Raw genomic sequence first — 26,092 nt, 5'->3', positions numbered from 1 at the left:
CTGCCAAACATACTATCCTACCGATCCTTGACTTCGGTGATGTCATTTACAAAATAGCCTCCAACACTCCACTCAGCAAATTGGATTCTGTCTATCACAGTGCCATCCGTTTTGTCACCAAAGCCCCATATACTACCCACCACTGTGACCTGTATGCTCTCGTTGGTTGCCCTCGCTTTATATTCGTCGCCCAAACCACTGGCTCCAGGTCATCTATGTCTTTGCTAGGTAAAGCCCCGCCTTATCTCAGCTCACTGGTCACCATAGCAGCACCCACCCGTAGCACGCGCTCCAGCAGGTATATTTCACTGGTAACCCCCAAAGCCATCTCCTCCTTTGGCCGCGTTTCATTCCAATTCTCTGGTGCCAATGACTGTAACAAATTGCAAAAATCACTGAAGCTGGAGACTCATATCTCCCTCACTAACTTTAGGCATCAGCTGTCAGAGCAGCTTACAGATCATTGCACCTGTACATAGCCCATCTGTAAATAACCCACCCAACTACCTCATGCCCATATTGTTATTTTTATTTTTTTGCTCCTTTGCACCCCAGTGTCTCTACTTGCACATTAATCTTCTACACATCTATCACTCCAGTGTTTAATTGCTCAATTGTAATTATTTCTCCACTACGGCCTATTTATTGCCTTACCTCCCTAATCTTACTTCATTTGCACACACTTGTATATAGACTTTTCTATTGTGTTATTGACTGTATGTTTGTTTATTCCATGTGTAACTCTGTGTTTTTTGTGTTGCACTGCTTTGCTTTATCTTGGCCAGGTTGCAGTTGTAAATGAGAGCTTGTTCTCAACTGGCCTACCTGGTTAAATAAAGGTGAAAAAATAAACATTTATTCATTAATAAACAGAATATTCCTCATTTAAATTCATATGGGTTAAATGGAATAGTAACTGAAAATCGGAATACTGACTCTAGGCCTATACCACTCACATGTAGTGTAATATAATATTAACACCTACTGAATTATGCATTTCTTGCAGTAAAATGATACAATAAATGTTAGTTTTGTCTCTTGAGAAAATTTGAATGTGTTGTTATGACATTGTTCTGCCTCCAGACAGTTTTTCAAACACATGAACACAAATACAAACACCAATAGTTCCACAGTTTTGGAGTTATTGCGTTTTCTCCCTGGTTCCTAAACCAAACAGACAACTATACCGGTGTTAACTACATTAATAATGCATTCATGCTATCTATGTAAGACATGATTCTGGTGAGCACTACAATATTTAGTCATGACAGACGAGAAGCTGCATGGATCTAACTATAGTTGACAAACAAATGGCCAACCAAATCTCAGAAATTATAGGCACAAACGTGTCTAAATTAGGGGTGAAAGTAGCTAGTAGGCTATACGGTCCAGTACGGAGTATCAGCAAAATAAACTATCATGGTGGATTGAATTGCACTGGTAGCCTACTTTTTAAAGTGATTTCTTTGACAATCAGATGAAAACATCATCACACAACACCAATGATATGTTTTATTGAGCCTGTGCAGACCGTGGAAAACAGTAAATGGAAGAGGATGTTTACACGCCACAGATTACCGTCTAAGATCAGCATATCCCAGGCATCTTATACGGGATTCTCATAACCGGGATACAAGCTTTTTCAGATTATTGTAAACGGAATATGACGTTTATATGCATCAACTCAAAAACAGAATACTTGAGTATCCCGAATAATAACAGGATATTGGTGTGCATGTAAATGTCGTCAGTGTTAAAAAGACGTAGGCCTATTTGGTAATTGTAAAACAACTGAAAAACATTTTTAAGAGTGCTTTCTAAAAGCTCTACTTCCTTATGATTAGGCATGCTAATTACTTATTCAAATGACGTACAAAAAAAACTAACATCAAATAAAACCTTGACTGAGTGCTTAACTTAAATCCATGAATCAACTATCAGTAAATACAGATTCAATCAATCCACGTCTATAAAAATAATAGCTCGTCATCCTCCTCGGGAACCTACATCAGAACCACTTAGACAGCCATTTCACAGCCATTCCTCCTACTTTGGGAATTATTCCTGGAAGGAACAAGGCAGCTGCAGTCCCAACAGTATCCAGAGCTGTGCTCATAAATGAGGGGTTTTTCTCTTCCTCTTGTGCCTTCGCACCCTTAAGGGCATCTATCTCTCTTTGCATTTGGTGTGCTCTGTCATCAAACCCTTGCCGGAGAAGGTCATTCTGCTCCTGAAATTACAAGGTTTGTTTTTACACATCACGGACTGTGTCATTAAAACAAAACACATACACACAGTTAATCTTACCGCTAGAGTTACTGTAGTTTTAAAGAGTACTTCTCAATGTTTGTGTTTTTTTTATTCCTACCTTCAGTCTGGCCTGTAGAACTCTATCGTGCTCTGCTATGGCATTTCTGCTGTCTCTCTCCATCCTCTCCATCAGCTGGTTCACATTCTCCTCATACGTCCTCTGCTGGTCCGCTCTCAACCTCTCCTGGACAACCAGCTGCTCCTCCATGGCTCGATTCTCCCGCTCAGATGCCTCTCTTTTTGCTTGCTCCGCTGCAGAGAAAGATGGACAGAGTATGTGTGAGAGAGAGTGAGATAAAGAGGTAAGCCTCCATTTGGTGGTCATTAGAATGTTGTTGCCAGGTCATGGAGTGCATATTCATGGTGACCTATATCACCTTCTGCTCTCTGCTCAGCTTCAGTGAGGGACTGGTCTGCTGACAGGATGGCCTCACCAATGCTGGCCTTCCTTCCCAAGTACTCCTTCAGTACCTCTTCAGCCTGGAACCACCACACATAATATTTAACTTCCAACATCACATCAGTGCATTCATAACTCCTTTGACCAGCATCCACAAAATATAATAATTACATAATATCCTAAAATAGCACCACCTCCCCAACATACCTTCACCCCTCTGCCTCCCTCAGATCTGTATTCGCTGGTGGCCAGTTTCAGGTCGTTGCAGTACTCTTTGTATCCTCCAGGGGTCATGTAGGAGCCATCCCTTATTTTCTCCTCCAGGGGGGCAAAGATGCATTGGATTTTGGACTCGCATGCCTTCTGGGACTCCTTGTAGTTCCTCTCACAGATCTTCTCATACTCCTCTTGAAGCACTTTCTATTTTTGTGTTTGAGAGGTTGGTTCAGAATGTACCAGAACAAACCAGAATGTTTTGGTTCAGTTGAGGTAATACATGGTGAATGTGCCCTTGAGTAAGGCACTTAACCCTAATTGCTGCTGTAAGTCGCTCTGGATAAGTGTGTCTGCTAAAGGACTAAAATGTACATGTAAATGTAGCATAAAGGGGTAGCTCACCCAAATGACAGATTATCCTCATCTTGTTAAATACATGCATCACTGAATTGAATATTGAATATAGAATCTACATTCCCATACCATGAGCTCCAACTGGTACTTCTGGTCCTCGTCTTTGAAGGAGTTGTTGATGAATATGGCCACAGCCTCCTTCTCCATGACAGCATGCACTTCAGACAGCTCCTCTTGGGTCTCTGTGGGGTAGGCCACCCAGTCAGCCATGCCCTTCTGGTAGTGGCCCCTGGCCCTCTCGATGGCACCGGAGTTCTCAATTTGGGCCAGCGCCAACACAGCATTGTCCAGGCAGGGGATCTGCCCACTCCGGATGGCAGACACATACGTCTCTGCCAGGTTTCCCAGCACTGCAGGAGAGGGCAGGAAATCAGCATATCTGGTAGATGTGGTAGTGATGGTGGTAGTACTGTGGTGGTCAGTGGTGCTTGTATAGAAGTAAAGTAAGTAGTAGAATTAGTAGTAATTTAAGTACTAATGGTGTTGTTAGTTGTACTGGTCATGGTACTTGTAGTAATCGTAATTATAATAATAGAGGAAGTGGAAATAGTAGCAGCAGTAGTTTAGTTGTATTATCAAACATCATGACCCACTTTCATAACTGCTTTCCATCCTCAATATCAGTGTTGTAATACTCACGTCTGCCGGTAACTTTCAGGCCCTGTTTCAGGGTCTTGGTCTTGGCCTCATTGAAGACGTGGTCACAGAACTCCTTGGCTTGCTCCACGAAGGCGGGCTCCAGGTCAGCGTCGGTCAGCTCCTCCATACGTCTCATTTTGTCTCCGCTGGCTGGCCTCTCAAACACAAAGCACCAGCGAGGAGAGAAATAGTTCCGCAGGCAGCTACGAGGCAGGTTGTATGCCTGATCTTTATTACTATGACCTTTGTAAATGAAAGGAAAAGTACATCAATCATTAATTAATTGTTTAACCGTGACATTTTTTGTGGAAGAAAAGCATTTCATATTTTTATATCCAATGTGTCTTTTGTAAAAGTATTGTCAACATTGGTAAATTCAATCTAACCATAGTTTATATTCAGAGATTAAGTTAGCTGTGCTAGCTGGTGTTCACCTGTTCTCAGTTTAAGAGCGTTCTCCAGGTACTCATTGGCTGTGATGGGTCTCCCATCAACCTCCAGGGTCAGGGTGAAATCTCTGACTGTCCACACAAAGGAAGGAAAGTAACGCAGGTACTCTGAAGATTCCTCCCCGTCTCGCTGGTTGGACTTCACCTTGATGTGCTCTGTCAGTTCTGTCACATAGCTGTAGAAGGCGGTGTTGAGGACAAAATGAACCCAGATTTACTAACATACAATATAGTGCTGAGCGATTAGTGCTTTTTGAGGTCGGTTCAGTTGTTGGGGATGAAATGAACCCAGACATACAACACTACACTATATTTCTTTATAGGCCTGCTGAAGGATACTGTAGTTTCTCCAGGGCGTTGTTGTCGATGGTTCCCATGCTGTTGTACACCAGAGTACTGCTGAGCAGGACAGCCAGGGAAAAGATCCAGTTGTCATTCTTCTCATCACCCTGCAGAAACAACAGAAGGAACACATTGGTACTCTGTTCATACTAGAGTGAAATTAAGTCAGTAACTAAATGTCTACTCCATACGCCATTTTATGGGCTCCCTACCTAAATAAAGGTCAAAGCTGGAATCCTTAATTGAAACATTAACCAAGCCCCACCATGCCTCAGTTTTGGTTCAAAAAAAAAAAGCTAACAAAAAAGAGCTGAGGGATGGGCCTGAAGAAATGTAACCACTCAAATGCATAGACTGAGCTATGGGTGCAATGACTCACCATCCGTGACATCATAATTGTAGTTAACCATGATGTTATACAGAGTTTATTTACATTTACAAACATTGGAGTAAAACAAGCTTATATTTTGGGTTCTGATGGGGTATGACAGTTGAACTAAGCTCATGGGTCATTATTTATTTGTTACACTCTTTAGAATCAATTGGTATACATCATACATTTATAAGTCAGACATTACATACAGATGATGACATCAGCTATCAGTACTAGACACAGTTCATTGAGATAACATGGGATTTTACCCATAGCAATGTTATATTCTGTCATCTAAACAATCTGAGCCATAAAAGGTTTTTGACAGAGAGTGAACTTTGACCTCCTACCTTCTCCACGTCCCCCAGCCCCTCTGTATCCAGCAGCACCAGGGTGTGGTCTCTTTTTTCAGGGTGAGGCACACACCACATCCAGATGCCCTTAGTTTTGGACTGGATGGTGGCTCCCAGGGCAAAACCTTGAGGACAGAGGATAAAAACGGTTCTTAGGATGGAATCTGTAAAGAGGCAGCAGGATGTAAAGTGTTAACTCAAGCCTGCTGGTTTTCAGATGAACCTGTTTGTCTAGTTATACTGCATACCATACTGACAGACTGAAAGTGAAACTAGCAGCCAGTGCAAAACGGCACCCTGATCTACACAACCCACCCAGAACAAATGTGGTCGGAACAAAATGTCTTTTTGATGTTTGCTCTGCTGTCTGGTTGTATGTTATGGTGTAAAACAAAGAGAAACTGTAGTTTCCACAATGCAATAACAGGATGTGTCGAATTTCCAATTTTGGAGAGAAATAAACATAGCATAATGTGGTCAGAACAGGACAAATCTGTACTTTGGTGCAGCATATCTGTCTCTAACTCTGAATGACAAATGCAGTACATAAGTTAACACTTTCTGTTTCACATTTCTATTACCCTATCTTTATGAGAAATAATTATCTTATACATAATCATTCCTTAATTATCCATATAACAGTGTTGAGGTCATGCATATTGTTATGTACATTGAACAAAAATACATGAAACAATTTCAAAGTTTTTACTGAGTTACAGTGCAAAGATGGAAATCAGAAAATATAACATAAAAAAATAGGGGGGTGGATCAGAAAACCAGTCAGTATCTGGTGTGACCATCATTTGCCTCATGCAGGGTGACATAACTCCTTCGCATAGACTTGATCAGGCTGTTGATTGTGGTCTGAGGAATGTTGTCCCACTCCTCTTCAATGGCTGTGCAAAGTCGCTGGATATTGGTGGGAACTGGAACACGATGTCGAACACGTCGATCCAGAGCATCCCAAAAATTCTCAATGAGTGACATGTCTGGTGACTATGCAGAACTGGGACATTTTCAGGAGTTGTGTACAGATCCTTGAGTATGCAGAACTGGGACATTTTCAGGAGTTGTGTACAGATCCTTGCGACATGGGGCTGTGCATTATAATGCGGAAACATGAGGTGATGGTGGCGGATGAATGGCACTACAATGGGCCTCAGGATCTCGTCACCAGTAGCTAATGCCTGGCCATACCATAATGCCATTGAAGGTGAGCATTTGCCCACTGAAGTCGGTTAAGACATCGAACTGCAGTCAGGACAAGATCATGGCGAGGACGACGAGCACGCAGATGAGCTTCCTTGAGACGGTTTCTGACCGTTTGTGCAGAAAATCTTCGGTTGAGCAAATCCACAGTTTCATCTGCTGCCCGGGTGGCTGGTTTCAGACGATCCCGCTGGTGAAGAAGCCAAATATATAAACTCAGCAAAAAAAGAAATGTCCTCTCACTGTCAACTGCATTTATTTTCAGCAAACTTAACATGTGTAAATATTTGCATGAACTTAACAAAATTCAACAACTTAGACATAAACTGAACAAGTTCCACAGACATGTGACTTACATAAATATAATAATGTGTCCCTGAACAAAGGGGGGGTCAAAATCAAAAGTAACAGTCAGTATCAGGTGTTGCCACCAGCTGCATTAAGTACTGCAGTGCATCTCCTCCTCTTGGACTGTACCAGATTTGCCAGTTCTTTCTGTGAGATGTTACCCCACTCTTCCACCAAGGCACCTGCAAGTTCCCGGACATTTCTGGGGGGAATGGCCCTAGCCCTCACCCTCTGATCCAACAGGTCCCAGACGTGCTCAATGGGATTGAGATCCGGGCTCTTCGCTGGCCATGGCAGAACACTGACATTCCTGTCTTGCAGGAAATCACGCACAGAACGAGCAGTATGGCTGGTGGCATTGTCATGCTGGAGGGTCATGTCAGGATGAGCCTGCAGGGGGGAGGAGGATATATTCTCTGTAACACACAGTGTTGACATTGCCTGCAATGACAACAAGCTCAGTCCGATGATGCTGTGACACACCGCCCCAGACCATGACGGACCCTCCACACCCAAATCGATCCCGCTCCAGAGTATAGGCCTCGGTGTAACGCTCATTCCTTCGACTATAAACACAAATCCGACCATCACCCCTGGTGAGACAAAACCGCGAATCGTCAGTGAAGAGCACTTTTTGCCAGTCCTGTCTGGTACTGCGACGGTGGGTTTGTGCCCATAGGCATCATTGTTGCCGGTGATGTCTGGTGGGACTTGCCTAAAAACAGGCCTACAAGCCCTCAGTCCAGCCTCTCTCAGCCTATTGTGGACAGTCTGAGCACTGATGGAGGGATTGTGCGTTCCTGGTGTAACTTGGGCAGTTGTTGTTGCCATCCTATACCTGTGCCGCAGGTGTGATGTTCGGATGTACCGATCCTGTGCAGGGGTTGTTACACGTGGTCTGCCACTGTGAGGACGATCAGCTATCCGTCCTGTCTCCCTGTAGCACTGTCTTCGGAGTCTCACAGTATGGACATTGCAATTTATTGCCCTGGCCACATCTGCAGTCCTCATGCCTCCTTGCAGCATTCCTAAGGCATGTTCACAGAGATGAGCAGGGACCCTGGGCATCTTTCTTTTTGTGTTTTTCAGAATCAGTAGAAAGGCCTCTTTAGTGTCCTAAATTTTCATAACTGTGACCTTAATTGCCTACCGTCTGTAAGCCGTTAATGTCTTAATGACCGTTCCACAGGTGCATGTTCATTAATTGTTCATGGTTCATTGAACAAGCATGGGAAACCGTGTTTAAACGCTTTACAATGAAGATCTGTGAAGTTATTTGGATTTTTATGAATTATCTTTGAAAGACAGGGTCCTGAAAAAGGGACGTTTCTTTTTTTGCTGAGTTTAGGTCCTGGACTAGCATGGTTATGCGTAGTCTGTGTTGTGAGGTCGGTTGGATGTACTGTCAAAATGACGTTGGAGGTGGCTTATGGTATTGAAGTTAACATTCAATTCTCTGGCAACAGCTTGGCTGGACAATTTTGAAGTCAGCATGCCAATTGCACTTTCCCACAAAACTTGAGACATCTGTGGTATTGTGTTGTGAGACAGAACTGAACATTTTAGAGTGGCTTTTTATTGTCCCCAGCACAAGGTGCACCGGTGTAATGATCATGCAGTTTAATCAGCTTCTTGATATGCCACACCTGTCAGGTGGATGGATTATCGTGGCAAAGGAGAAATACTCACTAACAGGGATGTAAGCAAATTTGTGCACAGCATTTCAGAGAAATAAGCTTTTTGTGTATGTAGAAATTGTCTAGGATCTTTTATTGTAGGCTCATGAAACGTGATCGGAACATAGATCAAAAAAATGCTTTAGTGGATGTGCTTACCTTTCCTCTCCCCAGCCAGCTTGTTCATGAGGTAGGACTTGCCAGTGCGGTACAGACCGACCACCGACACCACTACCACATGCTGGTCAATCTGGTCCAGGATGCCCAGTGCACTGCGGACCACACGCAGCTTCCCATCATTGTCGTTCTCTATCAGACATACTGGTTCCTTCATGGATACTGTCTGGCCTGCCATGATGCTGTCCTATAGAAACACTGGCAAGGACACGTATAATGACTTTTGATTGAGTAGGACACTGTGTGTGTGTGTGTGTGTGTGTGTGTGTGTGTGTGTGTGTGTGTGTGTGTGTGTGAGAGAAATTGTGTGTGTGTGTGTACAGTAAAAGTCAAAAGTTTGGACATACCTACTCATTCAAGGGTTTTTCTTTATTTTTCCTATTTTCTACATTGTATAATAATAGTGAAGACATCAACACTTTGAAATAACACACATGGAATCATGTAGTAACCAAAAAAGTGTTAAACAATGTATTTATTTTATATTTGAGATTCTTCAAAGTAGCCACACTGCCTTGATGACAGCTTTGCACACTCTTGGCATTCTCTCAACCAGCTTAAACTGAAATGCTCTTGAAGGAGTTCCTACATATGCTGAGCACTTGTTGGCTTCTTTTCCTTCACTCTGCGGTCCAACTCATCCCAAACCATCTCAATTGGGTTGATGTCGGGTGATTGTGGAGTCCAGGTCATCTGATGCAGCACTCCATCACCCTCCTTCTTGGTCAAATAGCCCTTACATGGTAGAGAGTAGAGGTCGACCGATTAATCAGAATGGCCGATTAATTAGGGAAGATTTCAAGTTTTCATAACAATTGGAAATCGGTATTTTTGGGCACCGATTTGCCGATTTTTAAAATGTATTATTAAAAAATATATATTATTTATATTTTTTATATATACCTTTATTTAACTAGGCAAGTCAGTTAAGAACACATTCTTATTTTCAATGACAGCCTAGGAACGGTGGGTTAACTGCCTTGTTCAGGGGCATAACGACAGATTTTCCCCTTGTCAGCTCGGGGGATCCAATCTTGCAACCTTACAGTTAACTAGTCCAACGCAATAACGACCTGCCTCTCTCTAGTTGCACTCCACAAGGAGACTGCCTGTTACGCGAATGCAGTAAGCCAAGGTAAGTTGCTAGCTAGCATTAAACTTAACTTATAAAAAACAATCAATCATAATCACTAGTTAACTACACATGGTTGATGATATTACTAGATATAATCTAGCGTATCCTGCGTTGCATATAATCTGACAGAGCATACAAGCATACAAGTATCTGACTGAGCGGTGGTAGGCAGAAGCAGGCGCGTAAACATTAATTCAAACAGCACTTTCGTGCGTTTTGCCAGCAGCTCTTCATTGTGCGTCAAGCATTGCGCTGTTTATAACTTCAAGCCTATCAACTCCCGAGATGAGGCTGGTGTTACCGAAGTGAAATGGCTAGCTAGTTAGCGCGCGCTAACTAGAAGGACGGAATCTATACTGTTACACCTATAAGAACATCCAATAGTCAAATGTTAATGAAATACAAATGGTATAGAGGGAAATAGTCCTATAATTCCTATAATAACTACAACCTAAAACTTCTTAACTGGGAATATTGAAGACTCATGTTAAAAGGAACCACCAGCTTTCATATGTTCTCATGTTCTGAGCAAGGAACTGAAACGTTAGCTTTCTTACATACCACATATTGCATTTCTGCATTATTTAAACCAAATTGAACATGTGTAATTATTTACTTGAGGCTAAATTGGTTTTATTGATGTATTATATTAAGTTAAAATAAGTGTTCATTCAGTATTGTTGTAATTGTCATTATTACAAATAAAATAAAAAAATTGGTTGATAAATTTGAAAAATCATAATCGGTCGACTTCTAGTAGAGAGGTGAACATTCAATTCCCAACATCCACTAAAGCATTGGGGTCGTAACCAAAAGGTTGCTGGACTGAGCTGACAAGGTAAAAATCTGTTCTGCACCTGAACAAGGAAGTTAACCCACTGTTCCCCGGTAGGCCATCATTGTAAATGAGAACGTGCTCTTAACTGACTTGCCCAGTTAAATAAAGGTTACATTTAAACATATACACTGCTCAAAAAAATAAAGGGAACACTTAAACAACACAATGTAACTCCAAGTCAATCACACTTCTGTGAAATCAAACTGTCCACTTAGGATGCAACACTGATTGACAATACATTTCACATGCTGTTGTGCAAATGGAATAGACAACAGGTGGAAATTATAGGCAATCAGCAAGACACCCCCAATAAAGGAGTGGTTCTGCAGGTGGTGACCACAGACCACTTCTCAGTTCCTATACTTCCTGGCTGATGTTTTGGTCACTTTTGAATGCTGGCGGTGCTTTCACTCTAGTGGTCGCATGAGACAGAGCATACAACCCACACAAGTGGCTCAGGTAGTGCAGCTCATCCAGGATGGCACAGCGAGCTGTGGCAAGAAGGTTTGCTGTGTCTGTCAGCGTAGTGTCCAGAGCATGGAGGCACTACCAGGAGACAGGCCAGTACATCAGGAGACGTGGAGGAGGCCGTAGGAGGGCAACAACCCAGCAGCAGGACCGCTACCTCCGCCTTTGTGCAAGGAGGAGCAGGAGGAGCACTGCCAGAGCCCTGCAAAATGACCTCCAGCAGGCCACAAATGTGCATGTGTCTGGTCAAACGGTCCGAAACAGACTCCATGAGGGTGATATGAGGGCCCGACGTCCACAGGTGGGGGTTGTGCTTACAGCCCAACACCGTGCAGGACGTTTGGCATTTGCCAGAGAACACAAAGATTGGCAAATTCGCCACTGGCGCCCTGTGCTCTTCACAGATGAAAGCAGGTTCACACTGAGCACATGTGACAGACGTGACAGAGTCTGGAGACGCAGTGGAGAACGTTCTGCTGCCTGCAACATTCTCCAGCATGACCGGTTTGGCGGTGGGTCAGTCATGGTGTGGGGTGGCATTTCTTGGGGGGCCGCACAGGCCTCCATGTGCTCGCCAGAGGTAGCCTGACTGCCATATAGGTACCGAGATGAGATCCTCAGACCCCTTGTGAGACCATATGCTGGTGCGGTTGGCCCTGGGTTCCTCTTAATGCAAGACAATGCTAGACCTCATGTGGCTGGAGTGTGTCAGCAGTTCCTGCAAGAGCAAGGCATTGATGCTATGGACTGGCCCGCCCGTTCCCCAGACCTGAATCCAATTGAGCACATCTGGGACATCATGTCTCGCTCCATCCACCAACGCCACGTTGCACCACAGACTGTCCAGGAGTTGGCGGATGCTTTAGTCCAGGTTTGGGAGGAGATCTCTCAGGAGACCATCCGCCACCTCATCAGGAGCATTCCCAGGCGTTGTAGGGAGGTCATACAGGCACGTGGAGGCCACACACACTACTGAGCCTCATTTGGACTTGTTTTAAGGACATTACATCAAAGTTGGATCAGCCGGTGGTGTGCTTTTCCACTTTAATTTTGAGTGTGACTCCAAATCCAGACCTCCTTGGGTTGATAAATTTGATTTCCATTGATAATTTTTGTGTGATTTTGTTGTCAGCACATTCAACTATGTAAAGAAAAACGTTTTTAATAAGAATATTCCATTCATTCAGATCTAGGATGTGTTATTTTAATGTTCCCTTTATTTTTTTGAGCAGTGTATACATATATATATATATATATATATATATTTTAAATACACAGTCTGAAGGTGTGATGGGTCATTGTCCTGTTAGAAAACAAATTATTGATAGTCCCGCTAAGTGCAAAGCAGATGGGATGGTGTATCGCTGCAGAATGCTGTGGTAGCCATGCTGGTTATTGTGCCTTGGAATTCTAAATAAATCACTGACAGTGTTACCAGCAAAGCACCCCCACACCATCACACCTCCTCCTGCATGCTTCACGGTGGGACCTACACATGCGGAGATTGTCTGTTCACCTACTCTGCGTCTCACAAAGACACGGCGGTTGGAACAAAAAATCTCACATTTGGACTCATCAGACCAAATTACAGATTTCCACCAGTCTAATGTCCATTGCTCGTGTTTCTTGGCTCAAGCAAGTCTCTTCTTCTTATTGGTGTCCTTTAGTAGTGGTTTCTTTGCAGCAATTCGACAATGAAGCCCCGATTCACGCAGTCTCCTCTAAACAGTTGATGTTGAGATGTGTCTGTCACTTGATTTCTGTGAAACATTTATTTAGGCTACAATTTCAGAGGCTGGTAACTCCAATGACTTTATCATCTTTAGCAGAGGTAACTCTGGGTCTTCCTTTCCTGTGGCGGTCCTCATGAGAGCCAGTTTCATCATAGCGCTTGATGGTTTTTGAGACTGCACTTGAAGAAAATGTAAAAGTTCTTGAAATTTTCCGTACTGACTGACCTTTATGTCTTAATGTAATGATAGACTGTCATTTCTCTTTGCTTATTTGAGCTGTTCTTGCCATAATATGGAATTTGTCTTTTTACCAAATAGTGCTATATTCTGCATACCACCCCAACCTTGTCACAACACAACTGATTGACTCAAATGCATTAAGGAAAGAAATTCCACAAATTAACTTTTAACAAGGCACACCTGTTTATTAAAATGCATTCCAGGTGACTACCTCATGAAGCTGGTTGAGAGAATGCCAAGAGTGCAAAGCTGTCGTCAAAGCAAAGGGTGGCTACTTTGAAGAATCTCAAATATAAAATATATTTAGATTTGTTTAACACTTTTTTGGTTACTACATGATTCCATATGTGTTATTTTATAGTTTTGATGTCTTCACTATTATTCTACCATGTAGAAAATAGTACAATTAAAGAAAAACCTTGGAATGAGTAGGTGTGTCCAAACTCTTAACTGGTACTGTATGTGTGTCATAAAAATAATAACAGCAGACAACATGAAAAGTACGTTCAAATTCAAAGACATGAGAGGAGTCTTCCACTCTCTGATTCGTTGAGGCTACTCCATTGTTCTGAATGTGCTTGGATGTACAGGCGTGGTTATCCAATCAATTAATTGACCGCAAATGTTTTGTTGTAAAAAAAATAGTTTTTCACCAGCCAACATTAAACAAGTCGTTTTGCAAATCAATAGCTATATATCACATAGTAAAAAAGCCCACATTTAGAAGTGAAAGAGAGTTTAGGCTTACCTCGGCAACACTGTACGGTACAGCGAGGTTGTTGTTCAGTCTGTTGTCCGCGTTTGCACGGCAAAAGAGATCGGTTGTGATATTGAAACTGAAACTCTTAACTCCGTTAACTTACGTTAACAGTTAAGCTTCCGGGAAAGCACGAAGTCCACGAAGTCTTTCACTTTCTGTATCTGCAGACAAATAGGTACCACTAGTTACTACAGCCACAACGTCGTAGACCTAGCCTATTTCTATAATTTCCCTTCTTAAAATGTGATTTTAAACCTAACCTTGACACTGCTAACATTACCCCTAACCGTAAATTAAGACCAAAAAGCTATTTGTTTTGTTTTCATTCATTTTTATGATTACAGGCCATTTGGACTTTGTGGCTGTGGGAACTAGTTGAAACCCCCTTGAAATAGATCCTCGAGATTGCGACATCCTCTGCAATTTTAGTTGGTTTGGAGCAGGCTTTTGGAGAGGTCGTTTATGTGAGTAGGCTACTATCGACTAATGCTTTTCCATAGCATGAAAACAGTTACATGTTTGAAGACAAATTTCGTAATGAAATTGAAGCTAAAATTGGACAATATTTTAACTTCACTTTTAATTTTGTATGCATATGGCTCAGCTGTTCAATTATGCAGATCTTAATAATATTTTTTACATAACCTTCGCAGTAGTCCTAGTCTATATAATATTCACATAATTCATCTGAACTATATTTAATTCATAATTGTATTATAGATTGAATATTTCTGGGAGCTGTAGGCTAATCATCCTGTGAAGCCACTTGACCATGGATTCCCCAATGTGCCTGGTCGAAAACGCAGACGGCGAGCTTCATGTAGTTCCTGGTGCCATCAAGTACCTGATGGGACTGAACCAGCAAGTCGTAGTGGTGGCGGTGGTCGGGCTGTACCGCACCGGCAAGTCCTACCTCATGAACAAGCTGGCTGGAAAGAGAAAAGGTGAGACAGAGACTGACTGATGCTGAGAGACATATCTGAATTCACAAACTGGTTTGGGTTTAATCTGTGCCTCAATAGACAATTCCTAATTTTTTGCATCTGTACATTTATTTCAGAAGAAAAAGTCTATTCAATTTTTTCGTCTGAAAACAGTCTTTGGGATATTGATTTAGGTTTTGCCCTGGGAGCCACCATCCAGTCCAAAACTAAGGGAATCTGGATGTGGTGTGTGCCTCACCCTGAAAAAAGACACCACACCCTGGTGCTGCTGGATACAGAGGGGCTGGGGGACGTGGAGAAGGTGAGAGGTCAAAGTTCAGTCTCTTTACAATTCACATTAGTAATCCCGCACAGTGAACAAATATCGAAACTCACAAGCACTACATTACCAAAAGTATGTAGCCACCTGTTCGTCTAACATCTCATTCCAAAATCATGGGTAAACTGGGCCTTCCCCAAACTGTTACCACAAAGTTGGAAGCACAGAATTGTTTAGATTGTCATTGTATGCTGTAGTGTTAAGATTTACCTAAGGGGCCTAGCCCAAACGATAAAATACAGCACCAGACCATTCCTACTCCTCCACCAAAATCTACAGTTGGCACAATGCATTTGGGCAGGTAGCGTTCTCCTGGCATCCACCAAACCCAGATTCGTCCATCGGACTGCCAGATGGTAAAACGTGACTCATTCCTCCAGAGAATGTGTTTCCAATGGCAGCAATCTTTACACCCCTCCAGCCGACGCTTGGCATTGCACATGGTGATCTTAGGCTTTTGTGCTACTGCTTGGCCATGGAAACCCATTTCATGAAGCTCCCAATGAACAGTACTTGTGCTGACGTTGCTTCCAGAGGCAGTTTGAAACTCGGTAGTGAGTGTTGCAACCGAGGACAGATGTTTTTATGCGCTACGAGCGTCAGCCCTCAGCGGTCCCGTTCTGTGAGCTTGTGTGCCCCTACCACTTCACGGCTGAGCCGTTGTGTTGTTGCTCCTAAACATTTCCACTCCACAATAACAGCACTAACAGTTCACCGGAGCAGCCCTAGCAGGGCAGAAATTAGATGAACTGACTTGTTGGAAAGGTGGAATCCTATGATGGTGCCACATTGAAAGTCGCTGAGCTCTTCAGTAAGGCCAATCTCTTGCCTTTGTCTATGGAGATTGCATGGCTTGGTGCTCGATTTTATACACCTGTCAGCAACAGGTTTGATTAAATAGCCGAACCCACTAATTTGAAGTGGTGTCCACATACTTTTGTATATATAGTGTATTTGAAATTATTTAATTTCATTTAGCCGTATCACCAGTAGGCATGTTGCGGTTGTCATACTTGTTTCAGGGAGATTCTAAGAATGATGCCTGGATCTTCTCCTTGGCCATTCTGTTAAGCAGTACTCTGGTCTACAACAGTCGAGGGACCATCGACAATCAAGCCGTGGAGAACCTCCAGTATCCTTTAAACCAATATCTATTTCCCCATGGCAATCCTCCCCTGTTTCCTCTCCTGTTGACTTTAACAGGTGTACATATCACATGGTTAGGGGATATTTCCCCCAACCGGGCCATTTCTTGGAACTCCCTCTCATATTGAAAGTGAAAGTGCTGTGTTTGTATATCTATTGGATGCTGAACAAAATGTCCTTATAGACCTGGAGCATTATATTGTGTTACAGACAGTGTTAATTATGTGTTTGCAGAATGTTTAACACACTGTACTTTGTTGGATCAATTCCCTTAGGGGTTACTCAGTGCATGTGGACACAGTCCATTCAATAAGGACCTGAAACAACTCATATGCTATAACTGTTGTATAGCAAGTCCTTGTACAACTGTAGCAGGCACATGTCAATGCAGATGCACATGATTTAAAAAAAAACTTTGGTAGCTTTTATCAGTCAATCCTCAACCGGCCCTAAAGATATGTGAGTGAGCTGACAGAGCGGATCAAGGTGAATTCTTCCAGTGCAGCTTCATCCTCTCACGATGACGAGGAAGGAGGGGACGCCCAGTTTGTGCAGTTCTTTCCGAATTTTGTGTGGACCATCAGAGATTTCACTCTACTACTCGAGATCGACGGCAGAAACGTCACTGAAGATGAGTATCTGGAGCATTCCCTGGAACTCAGAAAAGGTGACATTAGCACTAGCCACCACCCCAATGATCAACTGTGCACAATGTCTCTACATAGAATAGTGCACCATTAACAATTACACAGTTGGAATAATAATTATCTCACAAAGAGCATAAGGGTTGTGAAACAAGATGATTGATATTGGCTCTGCCTGTCAAAATGACCTATTATAAAATCATTCCTATGAAAATGTAATGTAGGATTATACTCATAATCAAACAGACACATAAACCAAATGATTTTATCCAGTTGGTTTATTGGACATAAGGTATTCTGCCTCATGTTAATTTAAGCATATCTCTGTATATGCTTGTCTGTTAATGACTGTGTGTTTGGATGGTGAACTCTTAAGGGCCGGAACCCCAGACACAGATTAGGCCTCTAGACGAGATTCTCCACTGAATGGATGGTAATGAATGGATGGTAACTGTAATGGTGAATGCTGACTATCATTCAGGTGGGGGTAAAAAGAACCTGATGTACAACCTCCCACGAGAGTGCATCCGGAACTACTTCCCCTCGCGCAAGTGCTTTGTATTCCCCACTCCTACAACTCCTGCCAACATGCCCCATCTGGATTCCATGGACGAGGCTGACCTCTGTGGAAGCTTCCGAAAGGTTGCAGACACTTTCTGCCGCTTCATTTTCCAGGAGAGCCGTACAAAAACTGTCAAAGGGGGACACAAAGTAACCGGGAGAAGTAAGTCAAATATCAGCAGATTTTGCACATATGCATTGAATGTAGCCTATGTTATTTTACCACCAAATGTATACAATTATATTTTTCTTCCCGCCTCTATCTGATTGCAGTGCTCGGCCACTTGGTTAAAACCTATGTGGAGACCATAGCCAAAGGCTCTGTGCCCTGTCTGGAGAATGCGGTGCTGGCCATGGCTCAAATTGAGAATCAGGCTGCTGTGGATGAGGGCCAGGCGGTATACCAGAGCGGCATGGAGGAGGTGAAGGCCTTATTCCCTGTAGACATGGGTCAGATTTCAGCTCATCACCTCCGCTCAGACCACCAGGCCACGCAGGCTTTCATGAAACGATCCTTCAAAGACGAAAATGGGGATTTCTTGAAAGCGTTGGCGGTAAGGGTCATCATTTCCGATCTGTGCCTGATACAAACACTACCTTAGTTCTTAACTCTGTCAAGGACCACTTTTTTTTACAAATGCTTCCCTAAAACAGTCTTGACTCCTGCAGGTGGCCATTGCAAAGCACTACGCTGACCTTCTCATCCAGAACGAGGATGCCTCAGAGAAGAAGTGTGTAGCTCTTCTGGAGAAGCTGTCTGCTCCGATGGCCCAGAAGATTAAGGAAGGGATCTATGCCACACCTGGAGGATATGAGCTTTACTGCAGTCACCATGACAACATGGTGGCACAGTACCGGGCCGAGCCTGATAAAGGAGTTAGGGTAAGAATCCTTGCTAGGGCTGAAACATTCATAAAAAAATCCATATTAGACACTGGAGCTGTTCTCATCTTTCAGGCCGATCCACTTAGTTTCAATTTCGTAGATGGATTGCTGTTTCTATCAACCTCTTATGATTAGCTTCCATGTTAGCTTCCATCTGCAGCATCATACCAGAAACAGATTGCCATCAACCAATGATAAAACATGTAGCCTTTGGGGGTGTTTTCTACAGGCTGAGGAGATTCTTGAGCAGTTCCTGAGGGAGAAGACTCTAGAGAAGAATTCCATCCTGCAAGCTGACAAAAAATTGACCGAAAATGAGAAAAAGATCCACGGTAAGTCCAAAATATAGCATTGGGATGTTATTATCTGGTTGCATTCAGTTTTCTGGTTGGAGTGACTTCTCACAATAAATTGGTGATAATCTTGCATGAAGTCAACATAGATCTGGGATGTTTGAAAGAGTAATCTAAAAGTTATGGCCTACTCCAGAACATGGAAAAGATCAGGGGCTGTCTGTTGACTCCATATGAGAGAGAGCATGAGTAGTCCAGAAGCTAGAGTGTTTTCCTACCTCAACTCTTCCTTTGGACCATGCAGAGGAGAAGGAGAGATCAGCTGTGCTGGAGCAGGAGAAGAAGGCTGCTGAAGAGAAACGGTTGGAGATGGAGCGCACCATGGAGGACAATCGCAGAAGCAAAGATGAGAAGTTGAAGCAGATGGAAGAGAAGATGAAGGAGGAGATGAAGCAACAGGAACGGGACTTCCACAGGGCCTTGGAGTGCAAGATGCAGGAGCAGAAGGATCTGCTGGAGAAGGGCCACAAGGAGAAGGCTGACTTAATGAGACAGGAGATAGAGGAGTTCAAGAAGAGCAACAAACCTGAGAAGGAAGGAGGTGGTTTCCTTGAGTCTACAGTCATGCCTGTTCTTCGACTTGGAATGGACGCTGCCAACATTTTACTTCAATATAAGCTCATGAAGGTAGCTTTTAGGAAGTAAAAACATTGTGTATTACTTGAGCAGGTACACAGATAGACCATTTCTTAATTTCCCCCCTTCCACTTTCCTCTTCCATGTTAGCGGTAATGCTGCAATTAGTTGGTTGTAGTTTTGGGTAGGGCAGACATTTCCATATGTTTTTGTTAGCTGCATGTGTGACATAACTCCACCAGTCCTATTTATGATATCTTTTACGAAGATGATACTTTTTTGTTTTTGATCAATTAGTATATTTGAGCGTAACCACAATTTGTTGTATAATTTGTTCTGTCTTTTCTGGTGGATTAAATATAAATTGCAACCAACTTTCTATGGCTTGTTTTAAAAATAGTTACAGTGCCTTGCGAAAGTATTCGGCCCCCTTGAACTTTGCGACCTTTTGCCACATTTCAGGCTTCAAACATAAAGATATAAAACTGTATTTTTTTGTGAAGAATCAACAACAAGTGGGACACAATCATGAAGTGGAACGACATTTATTGGATATTTCAAACTTTTTTAACAAATCAAAAACTGAAAAATTGGGCGTGCAAAATTATTCAGCCCCCTTAAGTTAATACTTTGTAGCGCCACCTTTTGCTGCGATTACAGCTGTAAGTCGCTTGAGGTATGTCTCTATCAGTTTTGCACATCGAGAGACTGACATTTTTTCCCATTCCTCCTTGCAAAACAGCTCGAGCTCAGTGAGGTTGGATGGAGAGCATTTGTGAACAGCAGTTTTCAGTTCTTTCCACAGATTCTCGATTGGATTCAGGTCTGGACTTTGACTTGGCCATTCTAACACCTGGATATATTTATTTTTGAACCATTCCATTGTAGATTTTGCTTTATGTTTTGGATCATTGTCTTGTTGGAAGACAAATCTCCGTCCCAGTCTCAGGTCTTTTGCAGACTCCATCAGGTTTTCTTCCAGAATGGTCCTGTATTTGGCTCCATCCATCTTCCCATCAATTTTAACCATCTTCCCTGTCCCTGCTGAAGACAAGCAGGCCCAAACCATGATGCTGCCACCACCATGTTTGACAGTGGGGATGGTGTGTTCAGCTGTGTTTCTTTTACGCCAAACATAACGTTTTGCATTGTTGCCAAAAAGTTCAATTTTGGTTTCATCTGACCAGAGCACCTTCTTCGACATGTTTGGTGTGTCTCCCAGGTGGCTTGTGGCAAACTTTAAACGACACTTTTTATGGATATCTTTAAGAAATGGCTTTCTTCTTGCCACTCTTCCATAAAGGCCAGATTTGTGCAATATACGACTGAGTCTCCCACCTCAGCTGTAGATCTCTGCAGTTCATCCAGAGTGATCATGGGACTCTTGGCTGCATCTCTGATCAGTCTTCTCCTTGTATGAGCTGAAAGTTTAGAGGGACGGCCAGGTCTTGGTAGATTTGCAGTGGTCTGATACTCCTTCCATTTCAATATTATCGCTTGCACAGTGCTCCTTGGGATGTTTAAAGCTTGGGAAATCTTTTTGTATCCAAATCCAGCTTTAAACTTCTTCACAACAGTATCTCGGACCTGCCTGGTGTGTTCCTTGTTCTTCATGATGCTCTCTGCGCTTTTAACGGACCTCTGAGACTATCACAGTGCAGGTGCATTTATACGGAGACTTGATTACACACAGGTGGATTGTATTTATCATCATTAGTCATTTAGGTCAACATTGGATCATTCAGAGATCCTCACTGAACTTCTGGAGAGAGTTTGCTGCACTGAAAGTAAAGGGGCTGAATAATTTTGCACGCCCAATTTTTCAGTTTTTGATTTGTTAAAAAAGTTTGAAATATCCAATAAATGTCGTTCCACTTCATGATTGTGTCCCACTTGTTGTTGATTCTTCACAAAAAATACAGTTTTATATCTTTATGTTTGAAGCCTGAAATGTGGCAAAAGGTCGCAAAGTTCAAGGGGGCCGAATACTTTCGCAATGCACTGTATATTTGGGAGATGATCTCCTTTTCAAATAACTGAAAGTGAGAGGTTGTAATCTGAATAAAGGAAAGAAGGCCATTCTTGAACATAGGGTGAGACATTCTTCCTAATTTGCAATATAAATAGGCCCGTTTTAATTTTGTCTGGCTTGCGGTTCCAAATAAAATATAATATTTTTTTCTGAAATAATAAAAAATACTTTTCGCTAGGTGTAGGCAAGACCATAAGCAAATAGGTAAACTGGGACCTTATCTACAGTTGCTTTATTTTTTTTATAATATATACACTTGAACAGTTCTATTTTTGTTTCATCAGATCTGAGGACAGAGCAGTGGCTTCTTCCTTGCTGAGCGGACTTTCAGGTTATGTCGATATAGGACTCATTTTACTGTGGATATAGATAATTTTGTACCTGTTTCCTCCAGCATCTTCACAAGGTCCTTTGCTGTTGTTCTGGGATTGATTTGCACTTTTCGCACCAAAGTACGTTCATTTCTAGGAGACAGAACGCGTATCCTTCCTGAGCAGTATAACGGCTGCATGGTCCCATGGTATTTATACTTGCGTACTATTGTTTGTACAGATGAATGTGGTACCTTCAGGCGTTTAGAAATTGCTCCAAAGAATGAACCAGACTTGTGGAGGTCTACAATTTATTTTCTGAGGTCTTGGCTGATTTCTTTTGATTTTCCCATGATGTCAAGCAAAGAGGCCCTGAGTTTGAAGGTAGGCCTCAAAATACATCCACAGGTACACCTACAATTGACTCAAATTATGTCAATTAACTTATCAGAAGCTTTGAAAGCCATCAAATCATTTTCTGTAATTTTCCAAGCTGTTTAAAAAGGCACTGTCAACTTCGTGTATGTAAACTTCTGACCCACTGGAATTGTAATACAGTGAATTATAAGTGAAATGATCTGTCTTTAAACAATTTTTGGAAAAATGATTTGCTTCATGCACAAAGTAGATGTCCTAATCGACTTTCCAAAACTATAGTTTGTTAACAAGAAATTTGAGGAATGTTTGAAAAAACTAGTTTTAATGACTCCAACCTAAGTGTATGTACACTACTGACTTCAACTGTATATCTTACTAGGTCCGGAGATTTTTGCCTCCATATATCCACTAATTCTAATATATCCATGCCATTCACGTTTCCTGAAGAGCATGAAGGTGATAGTTTGTAGTGTGGTTTCCTTTCTTGTCCATTGAGGTATTTAAAACAGTATATTAATCTCCCACCATAATAATATAATATTGTATTGCTTGTAGGGTTGATCATTTATTATCTATATTTTCAAAGAAGTGTGGATCATAATTATTTGGTCCGTAAAAGTTAATGAGCCATATCAGTTTATGGTCCAATAACGTATTTAAAATCATCCATCTACCTTGCGGACCTGTTTGGACAATTTGCACATTCGGATCAAAATTACTGTTATTTAATATCATCACCCCTTTCGAGTTTCTTTGCCCATAGGAGAATTATACCCCCCCCCCCCAGTCCTTTTTCCACACAACTTCATCTGAAATTGTTGAATGAGTTTCCTGTAAACAATAGATATGATATTCCTTCTCTTTGAGCCAGGTAAATATTTTTCTGATTTTATTCTTATCTGCTAAGCCATTACAATTATAACTGGCTATACTTATTTCACCATTCACCATAATCAGACACACGTTTCAAATCTATTCATCAAAATATATGTTTGTAGATTTACCATTAAAATGTACCATAGGGATTGAGTGTCCATATAGCTGTACCATGATATTTGCATTGCTACTAAGTAACCCTCCAATTGTTCTCCACTATTCCACCCACTAAAGCCTATCCCTAGTTGGGTTGTCATCCCAGTGACCGGCAGACCACCCCCGTCCCCCCGGATCCCTAGGCCCCCCGAGAGGCCAGGACCCATCCTTTGAAAAGAGCACACAGTGCCACCCACTGAACAGAAGCAGATCAACCGGTAAAAGCATTTCCAATGCTCTCACCTCAATCTGCTTTATATTTAGCCATTAAAAATATATATATTCAAAAATCTTGCGCATCTTAATTTCCATCATTAACAATTCATATGTGTAATAATGTCGTCAGTTCATGCAAAGGATTGTTACCCATAACCAGGATTGCCATTGCATTACATTACATTTTTGTCAAGCACTTATTATTTTAGCAAACAAATATTGTGATTCATCCTATATTGTCCCTAACATCCTTACACCCTTGCAACAGATGTGGGATACACACACACGCACACACACACACTTCCCCCACAATGCTCAATGGTTGTTACATCCTAGAGCCAACTCAAGAAAGCTGATTTACGAATGCATATACAGTTACAGTTGCTTGAGAAAGCATTGAGCAGAAATTTGAGATTTGACTAACCAGAAAAATTGAGCATGTACACATTTGTTTGCTTTATTTTACCTTTATTTAACTAGGCAAGTCAGTTAAGAACAAATTCTTATTTTCAATTACGGCCTAGGAACAGTGGGTTAACTGCCTGTTCAGGGGCAGAACGACAGATTTGTACCTTGTCAGCTCAGGGATTTGAACTGACCTTTCGGTTACTAGTCCAACGCTCTAACCACTAGGCTACCCTGCCGCCCCTTATCTAGCAATGTAAAGCGGAAAGTAAAGTTGATAGCCATGCTTAGTATCAGTATAAGCTTTATATGCAAGAGCAATGTATTATTTTTCTCATACAGTATATGTATTTACAGGTTTTGGTGAAATTATCACTGTACTAGTATAGCACTTAAATCTAGAGGCTTTAATGAAAACATTTCTAGACTATAACTAAGACTTTTCTTTAATCATAATATACACTGAACAAAAATATAAACGCAACATGCAAACATTTCTAAGATTTTACGGAGTTATAGTTTATATAAGTAAATCAATCTACTGAAATAAATTCATTAAGCCCTAATCTATGGATTTAACGTGACTGGGAATACAGATATGCATCTGTTGGTCACAGATACCTTTTTAAAAAGTTAGGCTGTGGACCAGATAACCAGTCAGTATCTGGTGTGATCACCATTTGCCTCATGCAGTGGAACACATCTCCTTCTCATGGAGTTGATCAGGCCGTTGATTGTGGCCTGTGGAATGTTGTCTCGCTCCTCTTCAATGGCTGTGTGAAGTTGCTGGATATTGACGGGAACGGGAACACGGTGTCGTACTTGTCGATCCAGAGCATACCAAACGTGCTTACTGGGTTACATGTCTGGTGAGTATGCAGGCCATGGAAGAACTGGGACTATTTCAGCTTCCAAGAATTGTGTACAGATCCTTGTGACATGGGGCCATGCAATATCATGCTGAAACATGAGGTGATGACGGCAGATGAATGGCACAACAATGGGCCTCAGGATCTCGTCACGGTGTCTCTGTGCATTCAACTTTTCATCGATAAAATTGAATTGTTTTTTTTGTCCGTAGCTTGTACATACCATAACCCCACCGTCAGCATGCCAATTGCACACTCCCTCAAAACTTCAGACATCTGTGGCATTGTGTTGTGACAAAACTGCACGTTTGAGTGGCCTATTGTCCACAGCATAAGGTACATCTCTGTAATGATCATGATGTTTAATCAGCTTCTTGATATGCCACACCTGTCAGGTGGATGGATTATCTTGGCAAAGGAGAAATGTTCACTAACAGGGATGTAAACAAATTTGAGAGAAATAAGCTTTCTTTGCATATGGAAAATGTCTGGTGTCTTATATTTCAGCTCATGAAATATGGGACCAACACTTTACATGTTGCATTTCTATTTTTGTTCAGTATACTTTTCATGGTCTTATACTCTTTGAGAACATTGTCTATTGAAGCTAAATATAATTCATTTGGATATTATATAATATGAAAAATTCATCTCTGAAGTTGCACTGTGTATAAAATGCATATCAGTTTATAAATAAATATATTGATTTGAATCCACTTTGAATCTTTTTGTGTTTAAGTAAGTAGTAGTAGTCTGTTACTGACTCGCATCTGGAAAACCCCATTTATGCCTTCGTGGCCTGATGCACCTGTAAGGCGTCTAGGTGTAGCAGATAAGACAGAGTCAGGCGCAGGACACAGAGATGAGTAATTCATGTAACTTTACTCAAAACAACAAATATTCCAAGAAGGAAAATAATCAAGCTCACAAATACAGACCAACGAACAAACACGCACAAAACTATGGGGGAACCAGAGGGTTAAGTAAGGAACATATAATTATGGGAATGGAAACCAGGTGTGTACAATGAAGACAAAACAAATGGAAAATGAAAAGTGGATCGGTGGCGGCTAGAAAACCGGTGACGCCGACCGCCGAACGAACAAGGAGAGGGACGAACTTCGGAGGCACCTCTTTTTATTTGTATTTTTTAAATGTTTATTATTGAATATTAAAACATACAATCTACCTGCAGTGAAGCCGCTCAACATTTACATTACATTCAGTCATCTAACAGACTCCCTTCCACAGCGACCCACAAAATCAGCCAGGGTCAACGCCCTGCCCAAGGTCACGTCGACAGATCTTCCACCAAGTCAAAACGGGGATGCAAACCAGCGA

At 41.9% G+C, this 26,092-nt stretch overlaps 2 protein-coding genes across 3 annotated transcripts; one reads left to right on the top strand and one right to left on the bottom strand.

The window, feature by feature from the left end:
- Window positions 1–1,489: 1,489 nt before the first annotated feature.
- LOC110501730 (guanylate-binding protein 1) lies at window positions 1,490–14,249 on the bottom strand. The gene is made up of 11 exons (XM_021579478.2): window positions 14,069–14,249; window positions 8,889–9,104; window positions 5,494–5,621; window positions 4,768–4,877; window positions 4,414–4,604; window positions 3,980–4,222; window positions 3,410–3,690; window positions 2,918–3,130; window positions 2,688–2,790; window positions 2,369–2,562; window positions 1,490–2,230 (listed from the first exon to the last, which is right to left on the bottom strand). Exons 2-11 carry the CDS (start codon window positions 9,082–9,084, stop codon window positions 2,009–2,011), a joined length of 1,881 nt encoding a protein of 626 aa, XP_021435153.2. The 5' UTR covers window positions 9,085–9,104; window positions 14,069–14,249; the 3' UTR covers window positions 1,490–2,008.
- On the top strand, window positions 14,113–19,882 carry LOC110501733 (guanylate-binding protein 1-like). Of its 2 annotated transcripts, XM_036959099.1 has the most exons (11): window positions 14,113–14,255; window positions 14,425–14,544; window positions 14,801–15,024; window positions 15,198–15,325; window positions 16,366–16,475; window positions 16,945–17,156; window positions 17,615–17,857; window positions 17,968–18,248; window positions 18,364–18,576; window positions 18,809–18,911; window positions 19,177–19,882. In XM_036959099.1, exons 3-11 carry the CDS (start codon window positions 14,853–14,855, stop codon window positions 19,575–19,577), a joined length of 1,863 nt encoding a protein of 620 aa, XP_036814994.1. In that variant the 5' UTR covers window positions 14,113–14,255; window positions 14,425–14,544; window positions 14,801–14,852; the 3' UTR covers window positions 19,578–19,882. The 2 variants fall into 2 exon arrangements, with proteins under 2 accessions (XP_036814994.1, XP_036814995.1); XM_036959100.1 differs by lacking the exon at window positions 14,113–14,255 and having other exon boundaries at window positions 14,366–14,544.
- The last annotated feature ends 6,210 nt before the right edge of the window (window positions 19,883–26,092 follow it).

The sequence above is a fragment of the Oncorhynchus mykiss genome, chromosome 22 (assembly GCF_013265735.2).
Source record: "Oncorhynchus mykiss isolate Arlee chromosome 22, USDA_OmykA_1.1, whole genome shotgun sequence".
NCBI lineage: Eukaryota > Metazoa > Chordata > Actinopteri > Salmoniformes > Salmonidae > Oncorhynchus > Oncorhynchus mykiss.
The sequence above is the reverse complement of the archived record's forward strand: the minus strand, read 5'-3'. Positions and strand labels throughout refer to the sequence as shown.